Source organism: Daucus carota, chromosome 4 (assembly GCF_001625215.2).
Source record: "Daucus carota subsp. sativus chromosome 4, DH1 v3.0, whole genome shotgun sequence".
Taxonomy (NCBI): domain Eukaryota; kingdom Viridiplantae; phylum Streptophyta; class Magnoliopsida; order Apiales; family Apiaceae; genus Daucus; species Daucus carota.
In genome coordinates this window covers 37,778,366-37,803,025 of record NC_030384.2, presented here as the reverse complement: position 1 = coordinate 37,803,025, position 24,660 = coordinate 37,778,366, and the positions used below count along the sequence as shown (strand labels likewise).

Here is a 24,660-nt window from a genome sequence, read left to right as displayed (position 1 = left end):
TTCATTGCTCAGTGTATGCATCAACCATCACTTGTTTTGTGTTTTATGAAATAAAATTCAGATGAGCTTGATCGCATGGAACTCATAAAAATTATGTAACTTCATTTCTGAAGTGTCAGGAATGTAAAATGCAGAGAGTTTTAAAATTAAAAGATGAGAACTATCAAACTTCAAGTTATGCTATTAAAAATAAGACTGAAATTAATATATGAAAAATGCAGATTACTCAAAACTAAACTTATTAGATAGACAAGACCATCTAACTACAGAATGAAGTTAATATAAGAATTCAAAAAAAATTAAGAGACTGGTCGGAGAAAGACAGACCATCTAAACTTATTCCCCATATATCATCACCGATTGAAACGGCACCCTTCTAATTTCCACAAAACTAGAATAATCCATATTCATTGGTTGTTTCCATGGCTCTCCATCCATTTGCATGAAACATTCTCTCCACTGTCCACCTCTAAATTCAAATCGAATTTCGGAAGCCTGCAATTTGTTTTCAGAATTCAGGTCATGACTACTGCAAACAAAAGGTACTTCGAAACAAGTTATTAACAAACTTTGTGTCCTGGTACCTAGATAGGTATAGGTAAAGCCAAAACCTGATATATAAAATGATATTCAAATGGCAGATACAAAATCCTAGCTCCCTCAGTACCTGGGCAATGTGTTTGGCTTGAATAAGTTCCCCCATGACAAATGAAGCATGCCAACCCTGTTTCAGGCCAAACACTTCTAAGAGACCGTCGTCAACTTGAGCCTCAACAAAGCCTTTCTGAAATAACAAATCACTTGGAAATTATAAAGGTAAGTAATATAAGAAGTCTCCGATCACGAGTTTCATTGTGAGAAGAAATTACCTTTTCCATGTAGTCTGGCTTGAGATTTCCCCATGGATTTCTTCCACTTGCATAATTCTGAAGATTTAATGCAACTAATGCCCTAATACTGGAGAGCAAAATATATTTATTTAGGTCGCGAATGACAAAAAAATTAATAGCGCATAATCTATCAAATATATGCAATTGATTTGATAAAATTTATAGATCAACATCTGTAATTTCCTTTGTAGTTAAATGACAATTACAATTGAACTTGACCTTGATGGGAGAGGGACTTGTTTCCAGTCTGAGCAGTTAAGAGTTTTGATGTGCATCCGCAATATATTATTAAGTCCCCTGCATCCATAAACGCAATCATTCCACATAGTAAACGAACGAAATTAGTATTCAAGCATACAAACATCCAACAACAAAGGATACAAACAAAATGCAGATATATATACATGTAAACAAAATGAAAGGCATAAGTAACTAACTGGTCTAGATACAATTTGTCAGCTAAAGTTTCTAACCTTAAACTCGGATCAGCGATACATGGAGTGAGAAACCACCCTTGTTTGCAAGAGTATCCGGAATATATGAGCTGGATTTAAAGAAATTCTAGAACAGCTTAGCAACTTCTCCGTCAGTAGTGCCCCAAATTCTATTCTCAAATTTTTTTTCCAAATGACGTGCCAAACATATTAATTGGGTGGTTGATGTGCATATAGGGGGTTCCATTATTATTAGCGTTGCCAACTAGATCTGAGAAAAAAATTTGGGAACACTTTTTGGGGTAAAATAGATAAATTTATTATTCTAATATGAATCCGATAATAACATTACATACAAAAGTGTTTGTTTAATATAACATGTTTGATCACGGCAGATTAAAATGTACACAGAAGCTGAAATTGCGAAGAATATTAGGAGGAAGAAATTCCCACCTTATTTGCTATCGGACCTTGAGCAAGGAAAGGTTTCTCATTCCGCAAATTGTGGAAACCGTAAGCAACTTGGGCATCCATTCCTGAATACGTAAATAAAATGGGAATATAGAATATATAAGATCACAAGATGAGAGAAACTATGATATTACAGAACCATGATCATCTTTTGGTCTACTCAATTTCTTCTTTTCTTGCTGCAAACATTTAACAAATGGAATAAGGATGCCACAGATTCTCTAAACCTTACTTTTTCACAAATTGGAAAGATTCACAACAAATTGCTTATCCTCTATTCATTGGCTCCAAACCATACCCCAATTTCTATAATCCCATTCACAACAAATTGCTTATCAACTCCTTCACACTCCAAATTTATAAAATTGCCAAAAAATAGAAGGTCTTGCCAACAGAGAAATCTGATAATAATTCACTATCCTGAGAGCAACTCTAATGCTGGTAAAGTCCTTAGGCTAAAAGATGAGTATAAAAAATCGAAAAAATATAGAATAATCTCCTCAAAATCTAAAACTCCAACCATACACTTTGTTTGTCTATAATTTTAGCCAAATCTCTATGAATGACTATATTTGTCAAAAACTCATCTCATCTATTACCGTATTAAAATAATACATTCTATTTATAATAATTTGAAATAATAATAACATACTATTTTTAAAATTTAGCTAATCAATATCATCGAAGTAAAACGGGTTAAGCAAATTTTATCTGATGTCTTACGGGTCCAATTTAGTTAAAACCATAACCCTATGATCCCGTTCATAACTCATTCACACTCCAAATTTATAGAATTGCCAATAAATAGGACACCCTAAGAGAAACTCCAATCCTACAAAGTTCTTGCTTGAAAAAAATAAAAAATAGTATTTTTTTTTATACTATAAAGTAATATTTTAAGAATGGTATGTTATTATTATTTCAAATTATTATAAATAGAATATATTATTTTAATATGTTAATAAATGATGTGAAATCTTGCTACACGTCTCTAAAGGTTGGTCAAATGTAACCAATCTCAAGAGGTTGGATATAATTATATACAAGGGTTGATCAAATTTATACATATTGGGCGTGTTGGTATCATCTCCTTTTGAAAGAAGGTTCTTATTCTTTTTAAAAAACACATTTCTTTTTATAATTTTCTATGGATATAAATATTAAAGAGGTATTTCATATTCGTTATTTGACAAAAAAATAAGGGCTTATTTCAAAAAAAATGATACAATTTTATATACTTTTCTCCAAAAATAAGCCCTAATTTCTGAAAAATAAGGTTAGTCAAACCGTCCCATTATCTATAAATATTATTTTTAGTATGTCACGTAAAATTTCAGCTAAGTGTTTTGTAGGGTTAGAGATGATCCTGATCTCTACATTTAAAAGTGATATTTGTCAAAAAAGTCTGAACAGAAATAAGAAAGAACCAATATCTATTTCACAAAACCTTGATGCACTGACATATAGCTGATGATCATTGGCATATGGAAACACAAACCAAAATATGTTACAAGAAATCGTATACAAAGTCAAAATGGTGTACCTATGCTACAGTAGTTATAAAACACTCCCGCGTAGCAGGATACTTTCTCTGACAACTCCCCTGCAATTTCTAGTTCCTGCATTATAATTTTGTTTATCATTCCTTAAGAAAATGAAGATAAATCTTGAAATACGGAATATTAAGTTTGATTCTGATCATATATGACAAAAAACCTTAATATACAAGTACAAAAACTGTCAAGAAATAGCATGCTAAAAGAATCAGTTTACATTAAATTCTCATCACGTATTTTTTTTAAAGTATTGCTAAATTAATATACTTTAGAAATTTTATGGATAACAAAATTAAATAATGAGGAAGCAACATTAATGCACGCTTGTTCCTAAATTTTATCAATATGGGAAAAGAATTCATAAATTTGGGATACTAAATTGTTGAGGAATGAAGCAGAGGCCAAGAGATTATAAATTTGATATTATTCTAGATTATTATGATTAACTATGATCCTTATTATTTCTTTACTTATAAATGCCGTTTCAGATTTTCCCACCTAATTTACCTAACCTTTTTCAATGGTTTTAATTCCAATTATTAAGGAATAGCCTTTTCAACTTCAAGACGATTTATGACCAATCAGGTGCACAAAAATCATTGATCCAAGTTCCTCCCAGATTTTTCCATGTATACATGCCCTCCACAAACCATTTTTCTTCTCACAATTTATGTTAGATTCTAATATTGATTTAAACAAACTTCAGATCGGATCAAATTAATCTTTGTTCTCCTCACAAACAACCCCCAACATTCAACTCCAAATAGTAGGTAACAAGTTAATCCAAATGATACAACAATTATCAATCAATCTAGACATGCTAGAATGCTAATTTCATCGTTGATTGAAGCGGGCCAATCATACCCTGAAGTATTGTTATTTGTCAAACTTCACTATCACTATCAACTTATATAAGTATTTTAAACTTTAGAGCTCAGGGGATGTCATATCTTAGTATTCAAGCAAATAAGGTTTATTGCAATTCTTGAAGTACACTTATACATTTGAGAAATATAGTATATCTACTGGTACTATTACTACACCCAAGTAAAAATAACAAAGTGATTAAATATGTTGATGATCACACAACCACTTATCAATAAAATTCCCCGTATTAGTTTGATTGTGTCCGGGATATATAATGTGCAGACTAGTTTTCATTCCTTACATATATATGAGGCATATCTATATAGATGCACTTGGTTATGGACTAAATAATAATGTCTGTAGGAATATTGGAAGCAAATGTTAATGAAAAGAATCTAAAATATAAGATAGTCTACAAAATTATCAACCGACTATAACAACCTGATTCAGACAAAACTCTTCAGTGGGCTTCAGAGCATGTGGTGTTTCCAACTCTTCTCCAGCTGGCATTAATATACGAAGATTCCAGCTGTAGATGAGAAATATAATAAAGTGATATTACATAACACAATATGTCGCTGCACGGAGCATGGTTAAGGGGAAATGAAATAACAACCTCACTATTTAGACAATTCTATGAGTGTAAGTATCTTAGTATTTCGCATTTATACTAATACTAATAAATTTAATAAATGAATTCTATAGATATTGTACAAGTATAACCATAAGTTTAAAAATCACTAACTATGAAGTGTGAAAATTGATGAATGATGGTGAACACAGGAACATGCAAGCTTATTTTTTCTGACACCCTCCCAATTTGGGGCCTGGATTGGGAAGTCACTAAACCATAATAATATGCATGTAACTTAAAATATAGTAATTTGACGCTGATATTACTCAGGACCTTTGACAGGTAATTTGTGAAACAAGCATACTACAACAACATCAATTATAATTACAACCATGTTATGGTTAAAAGGATAGATCTGACTAGCATTATACTAATAAACCAAGGATTCTGAAAGTACTGCAAATCAACTAGCTCCTTACTCAACCTCATATTCTTTTATACACCTCTACCCATCTATAGTCACCACATGTTGGGTCGTTACCTATTAAACCTTACTATATAAATGGGTCATAAATTATCCCTTCACATTTTTTTTACCTCTATCTAACAGAATCCGCAATAAAATCGAGAATCCTTGTTTTGGAGCTATGTTTTCAGGAAACGAATAAAATTCAGAGCGGAAAAACAAACTCATTATGATGAATACTATAAATAAAGATGAATATAGAGATGGGATGAGTCCTCGGGTGTTTGAACTTGTAGCAAATGTCACTACTAGTACCTTGATTAGTTTATTAGTTAGGTAATGCAATAAAATCATAATAAATTAAATTGTGAATAGTGGTGACATAGAGTTTTCTGTAATAAAAATCATATAACTAGAAGTGATATGAGACATCAAGAATAGAATAGAAGATACATATATTTCTTTTAAACAGAAGCCCTAATTTCAGAAGCTTTCTGTTTATATACTCATTGTGTGCAAAACCCCATGGATAGTTTTTTAATCTTCTATAATTTTACAGTTGCACCTGGCTCTTATATATTTTCTACAGTGACATAGGTATTCTTAAAAATTTTGTTATTTACAAATATAGGAACCTGCACATCTAGATGTATATAGTGAATATTTAAGTAGTTAATGACATGCTTTAGCTGCACAAAATTGTGCTGAATATCAAAGAATGACTAAATTAACATGGACAAAGATCCAAGAATTACTAAATAGTGTAAATAAAATGAGGACATCTTATAGTCAAGGTTGTAGCTTTATTTTCAGGTTCTACTAATAAATAATGCAAGGAATAGAATCTCAACAACACATCAAATGTAAAATATTGATTAAAAAATTACTTACCTATCTAACCGACAAAGTGGTCCATTAGTGGAGCGTAAAAGACTTCTTTTAACAGCTGATTTCCACTTGAAAGGAAGTGATCCACCCTGAGAAGATAAATTAAAGCATGCCTTTACAAAATGCGGTCATAATAAGATTTAGAAAGAGTATTTCGGACTGCTTACCCAGCCAAAACTCCTGGACAAGTCATTTCCTGTACCTAGTGGGATTATTGATGTTGGTGGAACAGGTTCTCGACCCTGTTTGTGAAGTTCTCCAAGACACCCTAGAACCCAACCCACTGTACCATCACCTCCCGCAGCCTATCAAACAATCATAGTATTTAATGTAAATAGCGAAAACTTTCAATAACTCCGACAAATTACATGTATATTCATATTCAATTCTCTGAAACAATTTTTGAATATGAAGTAATACAATCAAATATAAACAGTTGTCAATAAACTACATTTGCACAGTACGCACCACAACCCGCAGCTTTTCACGGATCTCTTTGGCACATTGGTCTCCAAGGCTAGCAAACTTCTCTAGGCAGCCTAATCCATACTTAACAAATTCATGAGGCTTCACTATTGATAAGTCAAATACCTGTTACCATGTAATAAAATCTATATTCATACCTATAATTAGTTATGATCTCCATACAACAAAATTTTCAAAAATAACATCAATAGTAAGCATATATTCAATTATGTGCATACGTTTTCAATTTTCATCACTTAGTTGAAGTACAATTGTAATTTATCTTCCAAGTCCTTTGTCATCATAGGTATACAACATGGCATACAAAATTACTATAACAACGTCAAGCCATTCATTAAGTATAGGAAACAATATTATAATTTAAATCTAATAACTCAATTTCATTATCCCTGTAATCAAGAACAAAGTCTCCATTGTGTGTTTGCAAAATAGTCAATCTCTTCTTACCGTACTTAAACTTACTTGCACGATCTAGATTTCATGAATTAAGAGGTACGCAGGACAACAAAAGCTGAAGTATAATGACTTGTGCACTAGATCACTAAACTCATATTGAATAGCTCACAACAGTATTTCTTGTCACCAGTGGCGGATACAGGATACCAGTGGCGGATACAGGATATAGTATAGGGTGTGTCACACATTTAACATACGTAGATAAAATTCACTGTGACATTTTATCGAACACCTTGCAGTCTCTACTTTTTCTTTTACAAATTGCAATTTCTGAAAAATCTGAAACTATGAGTATATTAGAGAAGAATTTTAGAGATAAATCATATCAAGAACTTGAAGATTTAGAATGCAAAAAATCAGTCAGGGTGAGAAGTCTGATATATTTGACAGAGAGGCAGAGGAAAAAGCTGGGTAACGGCGTAAGCAGTATTATGGGGTGTTTGTTTCCCCATATTAGCAGCTTCCAAGGACTTTTTTTCTAGAGATACATATTTTTATAAATTTTTTAGATATAAATATGTTAAAAAGTTGTTTTATATTCATTATTTAGCAAGAAATAAGGACTTATTTCAGGAAAAAATCGAATTGTATATACTTTTTTCTAGAAATAAGTCCTTATTTTTAAAAACTAAATTTAGTCAAACAGCCCTTTTATATATATAAGTAGTTCAATACACATGTGACATAATATGAATGTGAAAAAAGAAAGTTTGGAAAAAAAATTAAGAAAGTGGTAAGTCACTCGACCTCTCTTTAGTACTTGTCTGTTAGCCTATGCTTGTCACGTTATATTTTGTTCGTTATTAATATATACAAAATTTATTACATTCTTTTTACATGATACACACAAATCTTCATTGAATGTTGTTGACAAGAAAAGAGTTTTTAATTTTTCTAAGTGAAATAAGCAACTAATAATTTCTGAAAGATTTTCTAGTAAGTTATACCATTAAGGTAGTATGTCGGGTATAATCAAACATTCCATCATGCTATGAGTAGACAATCCAGAAAATTGATGAAAATAATCAATGAAACCATTTTGATATTCTGTTAAAAAGATATAGATGATGCTAGACATAATGCTTTTATATCTTGAGATTAAGAGCTTTTGTCTTTTGAGGTTTGAGGTTGATTAGGAAGTGGAAGGGTGATGGACCTTCGTTGTTTTGGGCCATTATTTTTGAAACTAATTGGATGGTTTGGTTAAAATTTCTTGTTGTATGCATTTCTGATGTATTATAGTTAAACTATCATGAATTTATTATATTGTTTTGCGTACTCTGTCTTTTTTCTTTATGATCGCTTTTGACAACTTCTGAATTATTATTTTATTATTTGCACTAATAAAGTCTGTGATGTTCATAAATATAAATAGTGGATCTTATCATTTGAACAGAGTAGCTATGAAGTTGTATAGACATCTCATATATATTTTATGGAGTTATATTCAGATTAGTGTATTATTGTCACAAGTTCCTTAATCCATTATATTGTACATAAGTGATATATAAACTTGCTCGAAGCTGATATTTGTATGAACTATTACGAACTAAAGCATACTCACTTCCTTCAAGTATATCTAACGAGATATCACATTGAGACGTCTAACTTCGCAGACTAAAAGAAGTAAATACTGTGTGAATTAAAATATCTCTACTTCTAATCTTAAAAGTATATGTGCAGGAAATTACAATAAAAAGTAAGTTGTATTGTTTGGACATAAAACAGCACATAAAAAATTAAACTATTATAAGTTCTTAAAGATTTCACAGTTCTGACTTCAAAAGTATGTGCTCAAAAAACATATAGTTAACAAAATAAATTAAAAGTTCATGAAACACATATTAATTCAAATCAAAATGAGTTCACCTGCTCCTCACTCATCAGATTTTGAAGCCTCTCTTTAAGTTCGGGACCATGACGACCACCGCTCCGGGAATTGATAAACACAATCAACGGAGATTCTGGAGGTTCCTCCGACCTCAATGCACTTTCAAAATTAGACTTGCCCGCATCAATATCTTTGTATTCTATAGCTTGGAGTATCCCAAGACGAATATATGTAGGCATTGTGATCTTCTCCTTTAATTCATCTTTCGGGATTCGCATCCAATTGCTCATGATCGACTCCATTCTTAGACTTAATAATTGATCACGTAGTTTTGTTTGATTGTCTATATGGTTTGATCACCAATTCAATCTTGTTACATGATAACATCTGATGAATTAAATGTTGTTACGCAAAAGCTGTGTGTGATTTGTGAGGGACATTTACATGCATGTTGTGATTTGAGATTCACATGCATGTCGTGATTCCACGAGATTAAGTGAAGATTGTTGAGATAATATAATGCATGCAGGTGTCAATTTTTCGATTGTTTACTGAATGCGTAGGACGTGTTTGTCTAATTAAGCAAAACCACGATGTCAAAGTATGAACTGAATTGGTTAACGGTTCCTAACTCTTTTTTAAAACTATTTTTTATAAACCGTTTTCAACATTCTTGACGAGTCTTTTGATAACTTGCATAATTATAAGTAATAATTCATTTATGAGAGGAAAATAATTTTTGCCTATAACTTCAAGCTTAATTTTTTTTAACAATAATATCACACAGATATAAAAAATTATAATATAATAATGTAAATATTATAATTTATTTTCTACTACACAGATATAAAAATTTATAATACAATAATAAAATATTATAATTTATTTTCTAAAATAAATTTATACATTAAGTCAATCTGTATAAATATAAACTGATTTTAACTCATTTTGAGCAAAACTTACAAGATAAACAAATCACTAATAAAAGTTAAAATAGATAAATATAAATAAGATATATTTACTATAAAGAGTTAGATGTCAGCTAATTTTAATATTATTTAGTTTAACAAATAAGCCATAATCATAATAGTGACTTATTTTTTACTAACAATTTGTATTTATATAATTTCTTTTGAATTAAATATTAAAGAATAAATCAATATTTATTATTTAACAAAATAAGAACTTATGAATAAAAAATTGATATATATATTTACTTTCTTTTCGGTAAGTATTTCTGAAAAATAAAATAAATAAAAAATAACAGAAAAACATAATAAATAAAGGGCAAAGTAAGCTTGAAAATGGGCCAAAACAAAACACCTCAAACCCAGAAACCTCACCTAAATCTTCACCCTCGTTTTCTCCTCCCCGTATCTCTTTCTGTATCTCGTTGAAACACTCAATAATTCACTCAAACACTTTGTAATGGAAAATCTTGCCATGGGCTACTCATCCAAAATGGTTGTACTAAGTGGGTCATCTGTTAATTCCCCAGGAAACGTTACCAATCAATCTCTTTTTGGTTTAACCAGAAAACCCATCACCACAAGATTTTCTAGACCATTGAGAAGGGCTTTGAGTCATTCTTCAGTTGTTTGTCAGTATCAGAGCTCAGCTTCTTCTAATATCAACAAATTACAAGGTGGGTTCTCTTGTTACAAGCTTTTCTTACAATATCATACTGTGTATTATAGATTATCTTGAGTTCTAAGATATGTTAGTTTTCTTGATAATTGTAATGGACAATTATGTATGGTGAATACTATGAAGTTCATACCCTTAAGCTAACTAAACTAATTATTAGAAGCTTATACTTTTAGGTTTTTGTGTTTGAGCCTTTGAGGTGAATATGATTGTGTTTTGGAAGTAATAATTGTAGGCAATTGTTATTTTTATATATAAATTTTCTTAAGACAACCCGTGATTATTAGTGATTTTAGCATTTTCCTATTAATGAATTATTAATTTCTTGCAGAAACTGTGGGATTATCATTTATGTCGCAATGTAGAATAAACGAGGGTTACACTTTTTGTTTGTTAAATAACTTACTCTGGAATGATGGTGGATGTATTTGCAATCTTTTTTACTCTAGATATATGATTCTATGCTTTTGCAGAAGCTATTTTCTTTTTCTGCATTATGATGGTGTATTTCGACTTTATCTTAATGTGGCAAAATGTGTTTCCACACATATGGTATATACACTTTTTTCTTTCAAATTCACGTGATGTATTCTCTGGTGATTTTAGTCATCCAATTTATTACTTCTAGTATGGTTTCATCCCAAGTTTCTGACTAAATCTCTGTACAGCTCAGGAGAAGCGAAGGAATGAATGCTTTGCAAGTATATTTTCTTCTGGTGGGAAGGAAACATCATCGATTGCCGTCAGTCCTCAGCCTCTAGTGCCACCTCCTCCGCCTTCTCAAGTGTATATAAACACGATATTCTTAATGCCTTGTTAAAACTAAGAAGAGTAGTTTTGGTTATGATATAGTGTATAATAGAGAAGTAGTAATCTGAAATGTTGGTCTGATTGCGTTTTTTGCTCTTTTCTGGTCATGCTTGTAGTGGATCACCTCTCTTTTGGATAGGAGTTGGTGTTGGGTTCTCAGCACTATTTTCTTGGGTGAGAATGGATACCAATTGCATTATTTCCTTGTAAAAAAAGTTAAAAATTTGATAACATTAATTGCTTCTGTACATTTTGTGAGTTGATGTTTGACTGACAAGCTAAATTATTGGGCAGGTGGCAGGAAGAATGAAGGTCAGTCTCCTTTTTTCAAGTAAAGCACCTACTCCTATGTAAATTCATTTACTATATGCATACTAATTGATTTGTTTCTCAGAAATACGCAATGCAACAAGCTTTCAAAACTTTAATGGGACAGATGGATTCACAAAATAACCAATTCAGCAACCAATTCGGCAACCCTTCCTTTCCAGCTGGATCAAACTTTCCTTTTCCACCACCGCAACCCTCAAGTCCAGCCACTTCATCTTCTCCAGTTGCATCACGTAATGCAACTGTAGATATACCTGTGACCAAGGTTGAGGCTCCACCTACCACAGTGGTCAATGAGGACAGAGAATCAAAGCCGAAATCCAATAAATCAGGTACCGGATAAACTTGTTGTCTGTAGTACTGCATGAACACTATAGCAACAGGCTTAAATTATCTCTCAAAGGCTGTATGTAACAGTTAAATTTTGCTTACTCTCTATCATTTCAGGTTGAACTCTTCAATCATAGGTTTCAATGAAATATTCCTTTTCTAGTTTTCTCATATTATTCAGTAATAAATTACAGCTGAAGGTTTATGCTTCTTAGCTTCATTATTGGCGTTGAAGCATATATCTTTATATTTAATAAATTACTCGCAAGAAATAGAATGCATGCACCTGCGTAAGTTACCTCATCTACTGTAGTAAGCTTACATAGGGTCTTACTCCAATAAAAAACACTAAAATAGCAACCAATGAAATTGAGAAGAATATGAAGGGTTGTGGGCCCGGGGATGGACCTAGACGGGCCTGGGGGGGGCTAGTAGGGCCGGGGTGGGGCCAAGTTTGGGCTCTTGGGCTGTCCTGGAGCTTGTCCACGACCTGTCCGGAGCCTTGGTGAGACTCTAGTGGGCCTGGGGTGTATTGAGTGAGGCTGCCGCTGAGGGTGGATGCCTGGTGGGTGATGTTGTAAAGGGAGCGGGTGATGTCATGTAGAGGTTGGGTGATGTCATATAGGGGTGGTTTCTCTTGGTTTGTAATCTTGTTTTTCGTTCTTATTTTAGTGGTTTATATTTGAGCAATTGCCTGTTTAGATGCATGGACAATATTTGGTTTAATCTATATCTAGTGTTTGGGTTGGCTATTTAATCAGATTTACTTATTATATCTTATGTTGTTTCTAACTAACTAAATAACATAACATTGTTATTTAGCTTTCGTTGATGTATCTCCTGAAGAAACTTTGCAATCTAACCCTTTTGAGAGTTTCAAGGAGTCAAGTGAGAAAGAGGAATCTAAAGATTCTCAGTATCAAACCCAAGTAAGAATGCCACCTTTAGTTATCACTTAATTCCTGGGATTATTACTAATATTTTTTACAATTTACTGGGTTTAAACATTGTACCATCTGACCTGAACTTAATCGTGAAGGGTTTTCAAAATGGAGCTGCTTTTAAGCCAGATTTTGATGCTCCAAGGGATTTCTCATCCAGCAGTAAGTAAAGGAGTATGGATCTCTAGTATGTCTTTTGAAGAAATAAATTAATACACAAGTACAAAAAACCATGAATAATAATTGACATGATCATGCATGGTAAACTTATTTCAGTTCAAACATATAATGTGCCTATCTTGTTCCTAAGATTTCTATGGTTGCAACCCATACTTCTTTGTCTTGAAGTATATCTATATGTTCTTTATTGCAATGTTTTTTTGATTGTTATGTCATCAATTATAACGAACAGAAAAAGCAGATCCTGTCTTGTCAGTAGAAGCATTAGAGAAAATGATGGAGGATCCAATGATGCAAAAGATGATATATCCGTAAGAAAGCTTTCCCCTCTATACCATCTAATGGTTATAATATGCTAATTGTATAATTGTTCAATATCAAGCTTGTAGCTCATATTAAGTTAAGAGTGCCACCACGTCTCTTTGTCAGTCAATAATTAAATAGTCACATGATCCTTTTTCTAAACCATGTGCCACTTGTATAATTAATAGTTGAAAGTATGCAGTACTACATTGTTGATATTGGCTTTTCTTATCAATTGGACATTAAATAATTAAATCACAAGGTACCTCTGATTTTTAGTTAGTAAATTAGTTATAGTTTCACTTGTTAATTTTTATATTTTTCTCTCACAGCTATCTGCCAGAGGAGATGAGGAATCCTACTACTTTTAAATGTAGGTTACACCTTCTTAATACTTCACTCCCTTCAGTTGATCATAATTGTGATTTTACTTACCTTGAAAAGTGTATGCATTTGTGCAAGTATACATTGTTTGTTTTGTTTGTTGTGATCATATTATTGGAAATCTAATATTTGAAAATTAGTAAGAAGCCACAAATTCTGCTCGGAGGCAATGTTGATATTTTTCTTCCACCTGTCACTGACAAGGCATTAGTCCAGGGTAGGGCTTTAGTTGATTAGTGGTTTAGGGTAGGGTAGGCTTAGGCTGGGTAACAGCAGTTGTTTTGTTGTTTTGTGTTAGATTTGTATATCATTAAATTAATGCATTAAGTAGTAAGAAGGTAATGCTCAGAAAGGATTTCAAAATTAGCCAATAGCAGAGTTGTTCCCCCACAATCTTTCCTTGCTAAGAGATTGTCCCTCCAAAGTAAGTCTGTGCTCTCAGCTTTTATTCTTGTGTCTGTTTCGGATAGGTCATGGCACCTCCTATCCCCGAGTGAAGGTAAGATTGTGTCAGATTATTTTTCTGGCCGCTTATGATGTTGTTCTTTTCTTTGAACTTTTTTTGCGATATATTGTCCATCTTAAAATATATTAACGTATATTTGTATTCATGAGGTGTCAGATGGTTTTTAATATGTAAAAAGTGGGATGGAAACACTTGTTCTATCATTTTTACTTGGCCATCTTTTGTTTGGCGGCATATCTCAGTATTTTGAATGCCCAACATCTTTATGTATCTCATTGTCGGTATTTTGCTTCATGTAATTGCAATAGGGATGCTGCAGAATCCTCAACATCGTCAACAACTGCAAGATATGTTGTAAGTATTTCTTTCTTTTTTCTTACATATATTGTCTTGGTTGCCGATTTGCCTTAATCTTAGGAATATCACTGCTACGTGGTTTTCTTAAAGAAAGGTGTTATTGTGTTTATGTAACAGTTAGCGCTTCTTCCCTCTTGTTTTTGAAATATGATGTTAAACTGCTAAAGCCTGTGGCAACTAAAATAAAAGTTGTAATTTGGAGACTAAAGGTGAGCCAACATTTATTATTTGCTTCAGATCTTTTCAGATATGACCATTTACAAATGGAGGGAATGCTTGTTTCTGTGGTAGATAGTAATTATGTTTTTCCCTTTTTATTTTAGTTCTTAAGATGATTTCTGGCTTTACTTGTTTTATTAAGATATGACGAGTAAATATCTATCATACAATAATTGCATTGGTACTAGCTCTACTGTGTCAGTAATATCTGCATAAATCTGGATCTTTAACCACTGATTATTTATTTATTTTTTTGCTTAAAGACCACTGGCATACTTGAGTCTATGCAGCTTAATTTGGCATTACTATAGTATCAATTCTTCAACGCTGCATAGCTGTTGTTACCAAGCTGCTGAGTGCTGACTAATTTTTTCCCATTAATTTTGTTTCTCCATATTTCAGAAACAGCATGGGGGGTAATCCTGAATGGGACAACCGATTGAAGGACTCCCTGCAAAATTTTGATCTCAGCAGTCCTGAGGTCAAGGAGCAGTTTGGTGAGTATATACACCTTGATTGAATTTACTGTGATTTAGCTTATGATTTATCAACCAAGTACTTTCTTTGTGTGAGTTTCTTTATCCCCATGTGTTTTCTTCTTGTCGGCTACTCCATATGCATGCATAAGAGTTTCTTATAAATAATTGATTTGTGCATTTAGAAAATATACACTTCATTATTAGTAATAAGTAAAATTTAAAATTAATCTGGATATCAACTCTGTCTTCAGTTCTTTTGCTCTCAATACATAAAATTAAATAATAGCAAGGACTCCTTTTATGCCATCTTACTATCTGTTGCCTATTGGCTGATTGTATAAACTAGCGACAGATTTTTGCATGATAATTATTGTTACCTACTAAGTTTCACTGGCTGGATTTTGATTTGGCTTGATCTTAAAGGGTCGTCTGGTTTGTACTGCATTACTTCTTGTCCTTCGAAAAGATTGACATAATGTTTGGGTATATACCAAAAAATGCGATAGAACACATGTTGGAACTTGATACTCAAATGTAATTTTTTGAAAAATGGACATTTCTAACGGTGTAAAACCATGTCTGCTATTTACTTTAAGTGTATTAAATTAATGGTTTTACCCAAACACCTTGAGGTTCTAGGAGAAGGTCATCTAACATTGTATTAATGCTTAAGTATTCATAGCGGTCTGAAGTTAGAACCCCAGAACCCTAATATTCCCCAAAACTTTAATTTTGACAGTGAGGTTAATTATTACCCCATAAATGCAAAGAGTGGAAAAAGCACAAGGCCCTAAAGCTTAGCTTAAACGCTTTTGCGGTTATATATCCTATACAATTATGCATATACGTTATATATAATATACCATTTTTTTAATTTTTTATACAACTAAAAGTCGACTATATTGAAACATTCTGGAATGCCAAAGTAAATGTGGACTGGCACACAAGTCCCTTCAAGATTCAAGAAGAGACTTAGAATCATTGACATACCACTTATTACGATCTCCACATCATCTTGTACAAAATCGGAATACCAAGTTGTGATGAAACAAGCATTTTATTGTCAACATGGACATCCGAATAGTTTAGAAAGTATTCTTAACTTTTATTATCTCCTGTTCTGCATGAATTGTAGTTTTCCCCTCAATGTGTTAGGAGAGTGGTGAAGTATCAGTGTAGCACCCTTATAACTACAATTTTCTGTGATTGCGCCCTTGGAAACAGACCTCTTACTAGCCTTTGGATATTGAACTTTGCTGGGGTTTTTTTTACATCAAACAGTGAATTTGTCCACATTGAACTTTGCTGCACTAGAACTATGGAAAAAAAACAATGTTTTAAAGGTTCTTACTACGAGTCTGCATCAAGTGAATTGAAAGGGATATTCCTCTTTAGCTTTAGGGAGGTAGGCATTCTTGCCGCCAGAGCTCTCATTGCCAGAACAGCAAACAGTCGGCACGGGGTTGGGCTTAACTTGTATTATTTGGTTTTAAATTATACTGAATGTCTTGAATATAATTTCCTTCAGGCAAGTTAAACTGAGTAAATGAGTTCTCGACCTAAATTGAGTCAACTCATTGCTTACTTTCACGATCCCTCTCTTTTTTTAACATTAATTTAAATTTCTCGCAGATCAAATCGGACTTACCCCTGAAGAAGTTATTTCAAAAATAATGTCGAATCCTGATGTTGCCATGGCCTTCCAGAACCCTAGAGTTCAAGCTGCCATCATGGATGTATGTCCTATCTGATTTGTCAATTCCTTTATATATTCTCTGTTTTGGGTAGTTTGTCAATTAATGTTACATTATATGTCATTACATGCTTATAAGTTTTGTAACTGGCCACTAATTGATTAAACACTTTTGCAGTGTTCTCAAAATCCATTGAGTATTGCAAAGTACCAAAATGACAAGGAGGTAAATCTTTAAATATCATCTTCTTTGGATATCATGTGGCTTTTGCTAGAAATAGACAATGTGGATTTTTTTATTGTAGAAAATGAAGAAAAAAGGGTGCATAGCAGAAGCAAATTTTTGCAGTGTCACGTCTGATTTTTCTTTATAACTTTCATCTTGTCCATCAAAATAAACCAAACATATACCTCTCAGAGTATGGTTTGGGAGGGTGAGATTAGAGATTTACACAGACCTTACAATAGAAGTAGATGGGCTTTTGCTACGAACCTCCGGTTCTTTTATCTAATTTTTTTTTTAGGTTATAGAAAATGCTAAAAATCATATATTCAGAAATTTGGATGCTTTATTTTGATTATCTTTGGGAAGCTGCAAAAAGGCATCAAACGGCAGAAGAAAGTGGGGGTAAAGTAGTAGTTCAGTGCTTGGGTAAATATCTATATCTGCTTAAACTAGGTCGCAAAAAAATTCCATTAAGATAACTTTATGAGGTCAACTATAGTTCAACCATCCTTGCAAAAACTACTACCGATGATCCTTTTCATGGCTAGGGGAAAAACACATATGCATTCCAGTTTTAGTTTTTTCTATGAATGTTGCTCTCTCTTGCTACTGTTTAATAGGAAAAGTGATTTTATTCTCTCATCTCACATTTCAGGTTATGGATGTTTTCAATAAAATTTCAGAACTCTTTCCTGGAGTTACAGGTTCGCCTTGAGCGTTTTAGGTAAATACATATGCAGTATGGCCTTTTATCATTTTTGAGAGGGTTACTTGGGTAAATGGGATTAAAGTTGCAGTGTCCAGTCTAGTTTGCATCTGATCAGCAGGTATGGCTATACGGCTCGGGGTTTATTATCATAGTTAAGAAGCTGCACTTACTTGTAAGTGTTAGCTTTATAGAATTTGTAGAACCTCCTTGACCTTCTTTAGTAGATGGATTGCTTTTGAGTTTTCTGCTTCGATATTGGGCACATTTTCAGTTATCTGGAAGTAGTGGATTTTAATCATTAATGACTCTGTATTATGTATTAATATGTAGTAAATCACTCAGATTCAAGCTGAACATACTATAAAAGTGAGCAAAATGTAAGTGGTCTCTTTTTCAAAACTTAATTCGGTCTGTAGATGAGCTGAATAGAAGCAACTTTTGCTACAAAGTAGTGAGCGCAAAGCTAAAAGTGTGTTAGGTAATCATATCTTTAAAGTTGATTTGTTTATCAGTTCTGATTCATAAATTGTAGTTATCTTTTCCCTAAAAGATGCATTATCGTAATAATTAAGTAGTTTGAGATTTTCAAATTTTGTTGTTATGTGCGTCAACAATGCAAGTGCCCTTGGACAGAATGTGTTGCCACAGTTTGAAATTTTCTGTTATTCGACTTCGATCTAGATTATCATATGCCACAGTTGACGTGGTCCTTCGAAATCTGGGTTATGAGGATCGTCTTTGTGATACGTTCAAATGTTAAATCCTTTAGTGCTGAAGCGTACCAGTTGTATATACTCCTAAATTAGTGAAATCTGGCGTTTGTTTTTGCCAACTCTGGAAAAGTGTCATCTACATTTTGCTTTGTGATACAAAAATGGGAAAACCGTGTTGAGTATGAGATTTTTGCTCTCCGAGCTATTTTTAACTACAAAATGTTTAAGTTCGGTAATTTAGAAAAATGCATCATTTTGTGAAATAGCAAAAGAGGTTTTTTCCTAAAATAAACACTAAACAAGTCAAATATACACAGACACACACACACATATATCATTTATGATCGCTTTAAAATTTTCAAAAGTTAGCGAATGAATGATTCTAACTCATATATAAATTATATACTCAATTCGCAGAATCAATAAAATTTGGTAGATTTCAAGAAATATTACAGATATTCACGTTACAAAATAATTTTACAGAAATTTTAAAAATCAGAAATATCGAAAAAAAATAACGAAACCTATACGAAATACACATCTCTCGGGAAATAATTACACTAGGGACGTTGAAGGCAAGAGATGGCCAAGGTGAATAACTCAAGTAGGTGTGAGAATAGATGCTTACATATATATCCACAATTTCCCATGCTCTTTGTTTTCTGTCCTAACATTTGTAGCTGTAGTATGATGTACAGTACTAGGCAAATATGCAATTCATATCTATTTCACATGATAAGTAAATTCATTTTTCTTGTTTGGGATAAAAGATGAAGTTCTAGAGCTTAACTAGAGTGACCTTGCTTCCTATTAAAACACCGCCAATTATCAATACTACTTCATCACCCTTTTGGACTACTCTCTCTCTCTCTCTCTCTCTCTCCACTAAAAACAATGCATCAACTTACGTCTTAATCTTCTGTTGTCTTCCTTGTCCCCCTACTCTTCACCTCTTTTCCCATGTTTTTCTGCTTCTCTCATCTCTCTTTATCCTTTTCATTACCTGCCAAACACTTCCCTTTTGCTCTTCTCTTTTATTTCTCTCTTTTTTCTTTACCAAAAGTTTATTTGGCACATACCCTTGTCAGATTTTAGCTTGTTTTTATTACACCTCTTGCTTCCTTGCTTTCCTTGACCTCTGTTTGCTGGGATTCTTCATAGGAACAAGTGGAGTGGTGTGCTTTACAGTTGCAGACAAGCATATCTTTCTTGGTAATTTTCTGCGCTTGTTATCATGTTGTGTAGAGTAGTTTCATACAGTAACTTTCATTTTTCTTTTTTGTGCACAAAGATTTGTGATTTTGCATGAAAATTGACAGTGGTTTGTGGGTTCTTAGATTTAAGGAAACTGGAACTGAAAACACAAAAAAAATAGTTAGTGGTTTTGATAAGATTTAGCTTGTATTAACACTGTTATTATGTGTAAAAATGATTTTTTTGGCTGTATGATTCTTTTGCACTTGTTTTGTTTATGAATCTTTGTTTTATCTTTCTGCCGTGTTTGTAGTTATAGATACACACAATCTTGATTAGGGTTTTAATGATTATTTTTAACTGTTGAATCCTCTCTTTTGATGTGTTTAGTAGATATTATAGTGTTGTTGTAAGAAACTTTGTCACCATATGGTTAAATTAAAAGGCACTTCAATTTTCTTTGAGGTGGATGTATAAATCCACAACTAAAACCAAATTGATGTCCTACCTTTACTAATTGTATTTTTACTTGGTAATTAAATATGATTTGATGGAGACCCCATGATTGTGCAGGTGACTTATTGAATGTTGTGTTTTGCTGTCCTGTAATGGCATGGGGTACATTATGGCAATAATGGAGCTAATAAAGAAGCATTTCCTTAACTTTATCTTGTGAAATGACATTGCCATCCACTATGTTTTCAAAAATGACTCCTTTTTCCCTCCAAATTTTAGTTACTTTATTTGTTTTCTTCAACCTTTTCACACCATATGTGACACAGTCACTAGAAAGCCAAGCCCTACTAGCATTCAAAAAACAGCTCAATGACCCTTTACATTACCTGGATTCATGGAAAGATTCAAACCCTCCTTGTCAATACTTTGGAGTTACTTGTGACAAAAAATCGGGGAGAATCGTCGAGATCTCGCTTGACAATAAGTCTTTGTCGGGCCAGATTTCTCCGTCGATTTCTGTGCTCCAGAGTTTAAGCTCTCTTGTGCTACCATCGAATTTAATATCAGGAGTTCTTCCACCAGAGTTGGCGAATTGCAGCAATCTCAGAGTTTTGAATGTCAGTGACAATAATATGAATGGCGACTTGCCTGATCTATCGAAGCTCGTAAAGTTGGAGATTTTGGATTTATCATCTAATTACTTTGCTGGAAAGTTTCCAACTTGGGTGGGAAAATTGACTGGTTTGGTTTCTCTAGGACTTGGTATGAATGATTATGATGAGGGTGAAATACCTGAGAGTATTGGAAATCTTAGAAACTTGACTTGGTTGTATCTTGCTGGATCTAATCTGACAGGTGAAATCCCTGAATCAATTTTTGATCTACATGCTTTAGAAACATTGGACATTTCCACAAACAAGCTTACGGGGATTTTTCCTAAACAAATTTCGAAACTACGAAACATCAACAAGATTGAGTTGTTCAGTAACAATTTAACTGGTCAAATACCACCGGAGTTTGCTACCCTCAACCTCTTGAAGGAGTTTGATATTTCAACAAATCAGATGTATGGAACGTTGCCTCCAGAAATTGGAAATATGAAAAATTTAACAGTTTTTCAGCTCTTTAAGAACAACTTCTCAGGGGAATTTCCTCGTGGATTTGGGGATATGCACCATCTGGTTGGTTTATCCATATACAAGAATGGATTTTCAGGGGAGTTTCCAGAAAACCTTGGGAAGTTTTCACCTTTAAATAGTATAGACATTTCTGAGAATAAATTCACGGGTAAATTCCCGAAGTTCTTGTGTGCAAATGGGAATTTATGGTACTTGCTTGCTCTGGGCAACAATTTCTACGGGGAATTGTCAGATGATTATGCTAAATGCAAATCCCTAGTGAGGTTGAGGATTAACCAGAACCAACTTTCTGGGAAAATTCCTGATGGTTTATGGGCATTGCCTTACGCAACAATAATAGATTTTAGTGATAATAATTTTAGTGGAGGAATCTCTCCAAGCATCGGGGCTTCAATCCGTTTGAGTGAATTAGAATTGATGAATAATAACTTTTCAGGTTATCTTCCCAATGAACTTGGCAAACTTGTGCAGCTACAAAAATTACATTTGAGCTATAATGACTTCTCTGGAGATATACCTTCATCCATCGGCGCTCTGAACCAATTATCTTATCTGCATCTGGAACAAAATTCATTGACTGGATCTATACCGGCGGCTTTGAGTAAATGTTCTAGGTTGGTTGAGTTAAATCTTGCTTCAAATTCTTTAAGTAACAGTATTCCAGATTCTTTTACCGGGATGAGCTCATTAAACTCGCTGAACCTTTCAAGAAATAAACTAATCGGCTCCATTCCAGAAGGTCTCCAAAATTTGAAGCTGAGCTCCATTGATTTGTCTAACAACCAGCTATCTGGGAAACTTCCCTCTGATCTTTTGACATTGGGAGGAGACCAGGCATTCATCGGAAACAAGGAACTTTGCATCAATGAGCAATTAAAGAGCCACTCAAACCAAGGTTTAAATGTCTGTGAAAAGAAATATAGGAGTATTTCCAAAAATAAAGGTGTGATCTTTGTCATCATACTACTTGCTTTGATTTGTATGCTAAGTGGCCTGTTGGTATTGAGTTATCGTAACTTCAAACTCAAAGAAGCTTATATTGAAAACAACCTTGATAAGAAGGTATCAGATTCCAAGTGGATGATTGAGACTTTCCATCAAGTCGAATTTGATGCTGAGGATGTCTGTGATTTGGATGAAGATAATTTAATAGGCACAGGGAGCACAGGAAAAGTTTATCGACTTGATACAAAGAAAGTTGGAGGATCGGTAGCTGTGAAGCAACTGTGGGAAGGCAAAATGAAAGTGTTGACAGCAGAAATGGGAATTCTTGGAAAGATAAGGCATAAAAATATATTGAAGTTGTATGCGTATCTAATGAAAGGGGGTTCAAATTTTCTTGTGTTCGAGTTCATGGCGAACGGTAATCTGTTTCAAGCTTTGCACCGCACTATTAAAGGTGGAATACCAGAATTGGATTGGAATCAGAGGTACAATATTGCATTAGGAGTTGCAAGAGGGTTGGCTTATCTGCATCACGATTGTTCACCACCAATTATCCACAGAGATATTAAATCTACCAACATTTTACTTGATGAGGATTATGAACCAAAGATTGCAGATTTTGGTGTTGCAAAGGTTGTAGAAGACTCTATTACAGATTCAGAATCCAACTGTTTTGCAGGCACACATGGTTACATTGCTCCTGGTAAGTTTTAAAAAGATAATGCTATTAAAGATATCATGTTCTTTTCTGTTTACCTTGTAAGCATAGAAATTGTTAATTGTCCAGGAATTGATTTTTATCACACTATAGTAATTACACAAATCAAACTGTTAATCAAATATAAAGATTAAAGTAGGAAAATAAACAGTATGTTATGTTTGTGTTGCATCAACTATGTGTTTCTGCTCATCTTGCAGCAGCATCAAATAAAGGCAGTATATGTCAAAAAGCTTTCATAAAACCTCAATGTTTTAGAAAAAAGGCTTAAATGCTTAATAGGATGATATACTATATATCTTAACAGTGTGTAACTATGCATATAAAACACTACAAGTATACCTTCACTAACTCTTGGTTTTTCCGTATATGAAACTTTTACCACTTGTTGTCATACGTTCTTATCTCAAATTTACTCCTTCATTTTACTTTTGAAATAGGTTATCTGTGTAGCATGATGCTTATTAAACCTGCACACGCAAGGACAATGGTCTCTTTAAGACCAGTGTGCTATTATGAGTAACTGATTCTTTTTATATTCTGAATTTTTTGTAGAGCTGGCATATACTCTGAAGATCACCGAAAAGTGTGACGTCTATAGTTTCGGAGTTGTGTTACTAGAACTTGTGACAGGTAGAAGAGCAATAGAGGAGGGGACATACGGAGAGGGGAGAGATATAGTGTTTTGGGTTTCAACTCACCTTGACAATTCCGAACATGTTTTCGAAGTTCTTGATCACAAGCTGGCATCAGACTTTCTCCAAAATGGGATGATCAAGGTCCTGAAGATTGCAACACTTTGCACCACAAAGCTCCCGAGGTTGCGGCCCGATATGAGAGAGGTGGTCAACATGCTTATCGATGCTAAGCCTGTGGGAAAAACCAACATGAATCGTAAAGACTCCATATAGTATTGGTTTAATGCTGGAAATGCTTCCTGAATAAAGATCTTGAAATCCTCTCATTTCTATAGTTCTAGTAGAAGCCAAGTATAGTGTGTAATTTGTAGTACCATTATGATGGCAACTAGAATAAACTGAGTTTGTTTAAATCATGGTTGTGAAGTTTTATAATCAAATTGTAAATTAAGCCTTTTTAAACTTGTATAATATGTATCATTAAGCATGTGTCAAACCCCATTCTAAATTATTTATCATTAAGTATGTATCTAAATTAAACTATATTCAAACTGTAAAGTAAGCCTTTTTAAACTTGTTAATAGCATCTGTTTACCTCTCTGTAACATATTTTCTTTTTGCTAGTGCCAGATACCCTTACCAGTTTGGGTGCAATTCAAGCTGACCACTGCAACATGCTAGTATAGTCATCAGTTTGTAGTTTGAGGACATCTCACCTGTGACTAGCACATCCTAGTATAGTCGGACCATGCAGTTTGGTTTTCATTCGATGCTCATGTCAGTACTGTAGAAAAAAAAATTGTTACCGTCATAAAAGAAAAAATTGTTACTGTCTTAATATTCTAATACAATCATAACTAACAA

At 33.3% G+C, this 24,660-nt stretch overlaps 3 protein-coding genes across 5 annotated transcripts; 2 read left to right on the top strand and 1 right to left on the bottom strand.

Annotated features, from left to right (window-relative positions):
• Positions 1-122: 122 nt before the first annotated feature.
• On the bottom strand, positions 123-9,399 carry LOC108216381 (diacylglycerol kinase 4). 3 transcript variants are annotated; one of them, XM_017389136.2, is made up of 12 exons: positions 8,958-9,399; positions 6,615-6,737; positions 6,314-6,451; positions 6,150-6,235; positions 4,660-4,747; positions 3,339-3,414; positions 1,778-1,860; positions 1,364-1,434; positions 1,110-1,187; positions 870-957; positions 668-784; positions 123-495 (listed from the first exon to the last, which is right to left on the bottom strand). In XM_017389136.2, exons 1-12 carry the CDS (start codon positions 9,219-9,221, stop codon positions 337-339), a joined length of 1,371 nt encoding a protein of 456 aa, XP_017244625.1. In that variant the 5' UTR covers positions 9,222-9,399; the 3' UTR covers positions 123-336. The 3 variants fall into 3 exon arrangements, with proteins under 3 accessions (XP_017244625.1, XP_063948564.1, XP_063948563.1); XM_064092494.1 differs by lacking the exon at positions 8,958-9,399 and adding an exon at positions 7,095-7,102; XM_064092493.1 differs by lacking the exon at positions 8,958-9,399 and adding an exon at positions 7,080-7,098.
• An 824-nt stretch (positions 9,400-10,223) lies between these two features.
• Positions 10,224-18,295, top strand: LOC108218392 (protein TIC 40, chloroplastic). The gene is made up of 14 exons (XM_017391305.2): positions 10,224-10,564; positions 11,235-11,352; positions 11,493-11,550; positions 11,671-11,688; positions 11,771-12,038; positions 12,859-12,965; positions 13,076-13,139; positions 13,390-13,468; positions 13,793-13,833; positions 14,619-14,664; positions 15,289-15,383; positions 16,998-17,101; positions 17,237-17,284; positions 17,940-18,295. Exons 1-14 carry the CDS (start codon positions 10,348-10,350, stop codon positions 17,997-17,999), a joined length of 1,323 nt encoding a protein of 440 aa, XP_017246794.1. The 5' UTR covers positions 10,224-10,347; the 3' UTR covers positions 18,000-18,295.
• Positions 18,296-19,468: 1,173 nt separating this feature from the next.
• Positions 19,469-24,283, top strand: LOC108218391 (receptor protein-tyrosine kinase CEPR2). The gene is made up of 3 exons (XM_017391304.2): positions 19,469-19,918; positions 20,474-23,143; positions 23,714-24,283. The coding sequence occupies exons 2-3, from the start codon at positions 20,578-20,580 to the stop codon at positions 24,067-24,069; spliced, it is 2,922 nt and encodes a 973-aa protein (XP_017246793.1). The 5' UTR covers positions 19,469-19,918; positions 20,474-20,577; the 3' UTR covers positions 24,070-24,283.
• Positions 24,284-24,660: the final 377 nt, after the last annotated feature.

What these genes read in the sequence shown, in the direction of transcription:
- LOC108216381 (XM_017389136.2), bottom strand. Translation starts at nt 9,221, where the DNA reads ATGGAGTCGATCATGAGCAATTGGATGCGAATCCCGAAAGATGAATTA. An exon ending in TGTCCAGGAGTTTTGGCTGG is followed by an intron (nt 6,236 to 6,313) that starts GTAAGCAGTCCG and finishes TTATCTTCTCAG; the next exon opens with GGTGGATCACTTCCTTTCAA. An exon ending in AAGAGTTTTGTCTGAATCAG is followed by an intron (nt 3,415 to 4,659) that starts GTTGTTATAGTC and finishes ATTATAATGCAG; the next exon opens with GAACTAGAAATTGCAGGGGA.
- LOC108218392 (XM_017391305.2), top strand. Translation starts at nt 10,348, where the DNA reads ATGGAAAATCTTGCCATGGGCTACTCATCCAAAATGGTTGTACTAAGT. An exon ending in TGAGGTCAAGGAGCAGTTTG is followed by an intron (nt 15,384 to 16,997) that starts GTGAGTATATAC and finishes AATTTCTCGCAG; the next exon opens with ATCAAATCGGACTTACCCCT. An exon ending in AGTACCAAAATGACAAGGAG is followed by an intron (nt 17,285 to 17,939) that starts GTAAATCTTTAA and finishes CTCACATTTCAG; the next exon opens with GTTATGGATGTTTTCAATAA.
- LOC108218391 (XM_017391304.2), top strand. Translation starts at nt 20,578, where the DNA reads ATGACATTGCCATCCACTATGTTTTCAAAAATGACTCCTTTTTCCCTC. An exon ending in ACATGGTTACATTGCTCCTG is followed by an intron (nt 23,144 to 23,713) that starts GTAAGTTTTAAA and finishes AATTTTTTGTAG; the next exon opens with AGCTGGCATATACTCTGAAG.